Source organism: Sinocyclocheilus grahami, unplaced genomic scaffold (assembly GCF_001515645.1).
Source record: "Sinocyclocheilus grahami isolate Dianchi unplaced genomic scaffold, SAMN03320097.WGS_v1.1 scaffold331.1, whole genome shotgun sequence".
Lineage (NCBI taxonomy): Eukaryota > Metazoa > Chordata > Actinopteri > Cypriniformes > Cyprinidae > Sinocyclocheilus > Sinocyclocheilus grahami.
Window position 1 is genome coordinate 943,528 of NW_015505510.1, and position 7,755 is coordinate 951,282.

General features: G+C 37.5%; 1 protein-coding gene across 1 annotated transcript in view; it reads right to left on the reverse strand.

The window, feature by feature from the left end:
- Positions 1 to 7,755, reverse strand: part of LOC107602607 (disco-interacting protein 2 homolog C-like) — a 26,482-nt gene that overhangs the window by 12,428 nt on the left and 6,299 nt on the right. The window contains exons 3-15 of the mRNA XM_016295148.1: positions 6,405 to 6,579; positions 5,338 to 5,475; positions 3,945 to 4,064; positions 3,272 to 3,469; positions 3,088 to 3,179; positions 2,276 to 2,386; positions 1,988 to 2,111; positions 1,723 to 1,832; positions 1,047 to 1,149; positions 855 to 919; positions 678 to 771; positions 381 to 500; positions 181 to 295 (exon numbers count right to left, since the gene is read on the reverse strand). Coding sequence (XP_016150634.1) covers positions 181 to 295; positions 381 to 500; positions 678 to 771; positions 855 to 919; positions 1,047 to 1,149; positions 1,723 to 1,832; positions 1,988 to 2,111; positions 2,276 to 2,386; positions 3,088 to 3,179; positions 3,272 to 3,469; positions 3,945 to 4,064; positions 5,338 to 5,475; positions 6,405 to 6,579 — 1,565 coding nt within the window. The remainder of the gene's footprint in view (positions 1 to 180; positions 296 to 380; positions 501 to 677; positions 772 to 854; positions 920 to 1,046; positions 1,150 to 1,722; positions 1,833 to 1,987; positions 2,112 to 2,275; positions 2,387 to 3,087; positions 3,180 to 3,271; positions 3,470 to 3,944; positions 4,065 to 5,337; positions 5,476 to 6,404; positions 6,580 to 7,755) is intronic.

Consider the following 7,755-nt stretch of genomic DNA (forward strand, 5'->3'; position numbering starts at 1 on the left):
CAATTTTTTATCTTTGTGCATGAATGTGCATAGGCCTGGTTATGTTGTTTGTAATGTGCGACCACAAAAGACAGAACTTCCCATTTTAATGAGTTTAAACTGAAAACAGATTCCTGAGCACAAGAATGATGTGTGCACATGTGTGCCTCCTGGGCAAAGAGAGTGTGAGTGTATTTATACCTCCTCACAGCTACAGTTAGTGCCTCGGGGGAGCCAGCACACGGGCATATGACCTCTGACCTCAAGCCCATGCTCTGAAACACTTTCAGGAATGCGTCGCAGCAGGATATCGACCCTAGGAATGAAAGACTGAGAATTTACATCGGGCTTGATTCACAAAGTAACACTCACAGGCTTTGATTCATCATTCACACACTCACAGGGGTTTGATCCATCAGCTATCAGCACCATTCGCAATGAGCTCATGTTGGTGTCACTCTGCTCTTTGTAGGCCATCAGAGCCCAGTGTAGATCCCTACTCTTCACACAAACCACCTTAGCTGCACACACATGGAAAGAGACCAATTACTGAACAGAATGTGTAACACTATGTGTGTTCTTGTTTTATACAGCAGAATTTGCTTCTGATTAGAGTGATAGGTGATCTTTGAACACGTAGGAGATGGGTACACCATCCAAAAAGCCAGGAGACCAAAAGTGTGTTTCTGTGTGTGTACCTTTGTACTGGCAGACTTTCTGGATCCAGGACAGAGGATTCACCTTCATAAGTGCATATGGAACACTGACCACATGTAACATATTCAACACACTCTATAGAGAGAGGAAAAATAAGAGAAATCACGTGTTCAAAAAAGACAGGCTACAGAAAAGTAGAATTTAGTCATTTATATTACCGTTTGAACACTGTGCCAAAGGCCGATGCCTTTCTTAAAGTCTAACACATTCACCATAGTCTCAGCTGAAACACAAACAAATATAAACCACTTAGAAATAAAATCATATGGTTTTGGAACGACATGACAGTATTTTCATTTCGGCTAAATGATACCTTTAAGAATCTGAAGTGTGATATTTTGATATCTTACCCTCACTGTATCCGCAGGTATGTGTAAGTGTTTGGCAGTGTGTGAGCATCGCCATTCTTGTCACAGTTATTCCCAGCACACTCCCATCCTTACAGGTCTTATACTGTCAATCAACCACAAAACACGCCCACTCTCATCATAAATGCAATGAGATCAGTGTATTGCCAAAGAACTACAATACAAGCTCCCTTGCATATTAGGCAGCCTTAAAATCTGCCATATAAATACAAATTTAAGTAAATTATATAAAAATATATTTTAATATATACACTATTGTTTGTATGGGGTTGGTGAATTGTTTTATGTTTTTGAAAGAAGTTTCTTTTTCTCACCAAGGTTGCATTTATGTAAACAAAAATTTTATAAAATATTTGTTTTAAATTTAAAATAACTACTATTTTAATATATTATAAAAATGGTTTTTTTTCCTGTGATGGCAAAACTGAATTTTTAGTAGTCATAAATGTGTTTGCTGTCACTTTCGATCAATTTAATGTGTCCTTGCTGAATAAAAGTATTCACTTATTAAAAAAATAAAAAATAAATAAAAAAAAATTCTGAACAGTAGTGGATTATTAAAAAAATATTATCATTAATTAATATTATCATTAAATAAATAATGATATATTCGAGAAAAATCCAAATTAATTACACACACAATCAAATGGTCTGTTACCTCTATGTATGCTGTGTCATTGTTAGCATCTTTAATGAGAGGAAACCATTCTCGTGGGGGTTTAGATAAATGTTTGGAGTCAGTCAGCACCCAGAGCAACTTTGGCCAGCCTGAATACACACACACACACACACACACACACACACACACAACACAAACATATACAAACTGGATAAAACCACACATATATGTTTAACACACAACAATGTTCCTTTGTGAAGACTCATGTGCAGGTGGTTCTAACAAACATTGTGAAGTCTCTGACCTTTAAACTGCATGACATCACCACTAGTACTCTTGGGAAGACCTTTATGACATGCATCACTTGTTAATGCCACAGCAACTCCACAGCTACCCAACAGGAAACCAATTTGTTGACTCCCAGCATCCTTTGAGGTGAGAGAGCAGAAGGGCACACCTCAGGCAAATTTGTTCTTGTAAAATTTTGGGTAACTATCCTTTTCATAATTACTAATTATTCAATCTTCTAAATATTTGCAGTCCTGCCTAAGCTGATGTGCTATTGCTGGAATTATTTTGCAGTAGAAATTACCTTCTTTGTAAGTGGTACTTCAATTGGGACAGGAACAACTTCAGCCAAAAGACAGCCATAAAACGCCACCATGAATGCTGCAGGGTCATTATTGGGGTAAACCAATGCTACCTACAGTAAAACACACGCGCACACATTGTCTTCATTCTACATCGGTTTTTTAATATATGTCTATATAGTGTGTACAGTGGGGCAAAAAAGTATTTAGTCAGCCACCAATTGTGCAAGTTCTCCCACTTAAAAAGATGAGAGAGGCCTGTAATTTTCATCATAGGTATACCTCAACTATGAAAAACAAAATGAGAAAAAAAAATCCAGAAAATCACATTGTAGGATTGTTAAAGAATTAATTGGTAAATTTCTGTCTTTATAATAGAGTTATGCACAACCGTTCAAAAGTTTGGGATCAGTAATTTTCTTTTAAATGATTCTGAAAGAAGTCTTTTATGCTTACAAAGGCTGTATATAGTAGATCAAAAATACAGTAAAAACGTGTGTAAAAATTACAATTTAAAAGAAATGTTTTCTATTTTAATACATTTTAATACTTAATTTTCACATGCCACATGATCCTTGGAGCTCAAGAAATATTTCTTATTATTATCAATATTGAAAACAGTTGTGCCGCTTAATATTTTCGTGGAAACATCTTTTGGGGATTATTTGATGAATAGAAAATGTCACTTTTTGATCAATTTAACGCATCCTTGCTGAATAAGAGTACTTATTTTTTTACAAAAGAAAATTTTACAGTCCCCAAACTTTTGCATTTTAGAAAAATACATAAGACATTTCAATTTATCCACTCTTACCCTGTCTCCAGGGTGAATGATTGGCTCTTGTTTGGATCCCAGTTTGTGGAGAAGGTTATAGGCCAACTTCAAACTCTTGGACCAGAGCTTGCCTACAAACACAGAAGCAAAGAGATATAAATATGCACCCTAAACAAAAACAATAAAACCCAATGAATGGCTATGAATATATATGCATGTGTACCATATGTAAGTGTGTATGGCTGTTTGGCATTGCTGTGTGTAGTGGTCAGACAGGGAGCTTTGGGTGCAATGGCTCCCCAGCGAAGAAGGGCTGCTTCCAGGGAGGAAGGGCAGTTCTTGAGTCCGTTGAGCTCTTCTCCTTGTATGGGGGTTGACTCCGCCCCCTCTGGGTGTGGCAGAGAAGGATCGGGCTGCTGCACTGCACATGTCAAACGTCAAGAGAAGGTTAGCAATGCATTTGCATGTTGATGAGACCCATGTTCTATATCATCAGGATTCATACTACGTGAATTTCAAGGAAGAGTTTCCCTAAAGTTTCATCTTCCATAAAATTCTGTCATCATTTACTCACACTCATGACATCCTAGATGCGAAAAAAGACAACACAAAGGTGAGTAAATGATGGCAGGATTTGGATTTTTGGTTGAACTATCCCTTTAAGCACTTCACCTCGATCTCTGCAAAAATAGCTAGATCAAATTAACTTGTTCTGTGCAGGGTGTGGAGCGTTTAATATGAGAGTAATGAATTTCAAGACCTTTGACCTGTCATTAACTGTGAAAGTGTTTCTGAGAACTTGTGCAGGGTATTATATTCATTGACTTTTACAGTTACAGTATATTCATCTTTGAAATCAAACAAGGAGACACAAAAAGAGGCAAAAATATTTTAACCTTCCAGAAGTTCTTCAAAATCCTCCACAAAGAATTCTCTCAGGGGTCTTCGCTTGGGTCGCTTCAGGGTGTTAACTAGCTGCTGGATCTTCGCCGACACACGGCTACTGACAGGCACACCTACACACATATATGCAATTATACTACAAATACAAATTCTCACAATAGTAAAAACCGGAAAACTAATTTTAATTGAATAGTATTTCTTTTGTCATTTTAAAGGGGTCATATGATGCGATATCAAGTTTTCCTTTCTCTTTGGAGTGTTACAAGCTGTTCGTGAATAGATAAGATCCCTAAAGTTGCAAAGACTAAAGTCTCAAACCCAAAGATATTCTATTTAAAAGTTAAGACTCGTCCACGCCCTCCTAAAACGCCTCTTTTAAACACGAGCCCACATGTCTACGTCACTGTGTGGGAAGATTTGCATAACTCCGCCCAAATGTTCACGCAAAGAAAGAAGGCATAACTTTGATTCTCGCTGTAGTATTGTTGCTGCCGCCGCCATGTCGTGGAGACGCTGTGTGTTTCGTTGCGAAAGTGAAAATACTTTGTTTGGCCTTCCAAAAGAGGACACAACTAGAAATCAGTGGTGAAGTTGTATTTACAACACTGTTCCAGAACAGTTCAAACCAAATATTCGTGTGTGTGCAACGCATTTTACGGAGGACTATTTCCTGAACCTGGGAGAGTAGCCTACAATGCCGGCTGTTCTGACTCACAGCTTGTAAGTATGTTTTCATATTTATAGAATTTTCCACCGATGATTCAAATGTAAGTTTTGAGAAGTGTAGAGTGGCGCTTGTTGTTTGTCGTTTCTCCGATTTCAAATGTAGATATGGTTTTATGTTTACGCGGCGTGATGCAACGCAACACGTAAAAAGACAGTATAAGTCATTATTATCCGTAATTATTATAATTATGCCCACACTAGATGCAACAAATGCCTAGTTTGTAATGGGTTTTATTGGTTTTGTCTCGTCGAGCCGGGACACGGCATCACAGTATGGTAAGGGGCGTAACATTTCCGTCACACCCTTGAGGTATTCGGCCAATCACAACGTACTGGATAGCTGGCCACTCAGAGCACACCTCGGTTTTCAGAACGATGAGCTTTGTAAAAATCGACGCGTTTCAGAAAGGCAGGGCATAGAGGAGAAACAATAATGTACAGTATGTGGAATATAATGTGTTTTTTGAACCTTAAACTGCATAAACACATTTCATTACACCAAATACACAAAATAATCTTCTTTTTTAGCAACTTCATATGACCCCTTTAAATTAATTGAATTTCATAGACACTGAATAGCTTCCAAACATAATAAATTGCAAATATGATCATTTTAGAATAAACACATTAAAAAACAAAAACCTCTGCACACACACTCACCATCTCCTGTCTCCATCAGCTCAGCATTGCCATATTTGGGCAGGGGCCTGGCTATCATGGCGACCTGTGGGCGTCGAACAGAGATGGGGATGGGGTCTGGCATGTAGCTGGTGATGTCAGGTGGGGCCGACAGACTGTCTGCAGTACACAAACAAACAGATTAACTCATCAGTATAGTAACATTTACCCCAATAAATGTGACGATTCATTATCAGTTATTAGGAATGAGATGCAAATGCGCATGCAGGTAAAATTAAATTGTATACATATCAAACAGTGCTGTGGAGGTAAACCTTTTAACTAGAAGCAAATGCCATTATTGACATTGATATATAATACTGTATGTTGATAAAATACACAAGTTGTCGTATGCTGCCAATCATAACACACACTGGCCCAGCTAACCAATCACAACACAGCTAACCAATCACAACACACACACTGGCCCAGCTAACCAATCACAACACACACTGGCCCAGCTAACCAATCACAACACACACTGGCCCAGCTAACCAATCACAGCACACACTGGCCCAGCTAACCAATCACAGCACATTTCGTATTTCAGAAGGCAGGCCTTCACTTGATACAGGAACTATTCGAGCCGTTAATGCCAGACTGGGGAGAGAGGTGTTGTAATAATGTAAAATATGTGAAAAATAATGTGTTTTTCGAACAACCTAGTATGAGAGTCTGTTCTAGTACACCCCCAAAACAAAATCAAGACTCTGTAAAAGAGCATAATAGAACCCCTTTAAAGGGACAGTTCAAACAGAAACTAAAATTTTGACATCATTTACTCAAACTAAAATGTAATTCCAAACCTGTATATCTTTTTTTCTCCTGTGGAACACAAATGAAGATTTTCTGAAGAACGCTGGAAACCAAACAACACTGGAGCCTATTGACTTCCATTGTATGGACAAACCAAAAAAAGTGTTCCACACCAGAAAGAAAGTCAAATAGTTTTGGAACAACTTGAGAGTGAGTAAATGATGATTTTGGGGTGAACTATCCCTTTTAATGTCAGACAAGTCTTTAGCCCAAAAAAAACATGAAATACTGACCCTCAGAATCCAGAGACGACCAAGGGCGATCTGACTGGTAGTTACTGGAGTGCCTGCCAGCTATTCCATTCTCAGCAGAAACGCCCATTTCTCTTAAGCCCCACCTTTTCAGAGACAGATGAGACATCGGACCAACTGAGGGGAGAAATTGAAAGAGAGAAATCAGAAAGCTAAGCTATAGAAATCATATTAGCAGTAAATTCCTTAGTATATAACTCTTTTTACTTTGCAAGAAGCTGATTGGCTGGTTAGAGTTAAGCATGGAATATGGAATATTCCAGTTCATTTGCTGGAATAAGTTGAACATTATAAGCTAATTGGCTGAAATTGGTTGGGCAAAAAAAGAACTGATTGGCTGAACAGAGATGAGCACAAAGATCTGATTGGCTAAAGTTAGTTGAGCATGAGAAGCCAATTGGCTGAAGTGAAGTTTCCTATGAAGCGAGTCAGGCGTGAGAAGCTGACTGGCTGAAATTGGTTGGGAAAATAGAAATGAAAGGCTGAAGTGAGCTAGACACGAGGAGCTGATTGGCTGAAATTGTTTAGGCAAACACAACTGACAAAGTGAGTGCAAGGATCAGATTGCCTGAGGTTGGTTAAGTATGAGAAAGCGATTTGGGTAACACTTTACTTGAAGGGGTGTGCATAAGACTGACATGACACCTTCATAATCATGACAGCTGTAAAGACGCTTGGAAGCCCCGCAATTGACACATGAGGAGCAATTATGGATGAAACACATGGATAGAGCAACTAACGCATGACTAAAGAGGGTGTTTAAAAGAAAATTCCACTGCCCTGCACTAATTAGCATCAGAATTCACATTAGTGAATTAATTCATTTTTGCAAATCTGAAATTTAAAACTGAAATCACAATATAGCTTAGTGCGATTATAAACCACGGTTTGATGGTTTAGGCTAACATCTGAAAATTAAGAAATTAAAACAGCTATAAATATTAATTTAGCAATTTTACAGATGTACTGTTAAATAAAATAATAATTATTGTTATTATTAATATTAATTTTATTTTTATTAAATACTTGATTTTCAATTTACGGTGTAATATTACAAGCAATATTATTAGTACTATTAGTAATATTTATTTTTTATACTTTCAACAACAACAATTATTATTATTATTATTAAATCACAACCTTTTGGGCCAAATTGTGCAGCACTCCAAACAAGGACAACAAACCTGGAGCTTTTTTAAATAATTAAAAATAAACACATTGCAATTACATTTTCCCCCAGATTATGCAACTTTAAGAGACATATTTAGGTGACCAAGTGTACATGAAAAGTCTTAATAACACTGCATTATAATGTAATCTCAGAAAATAACTC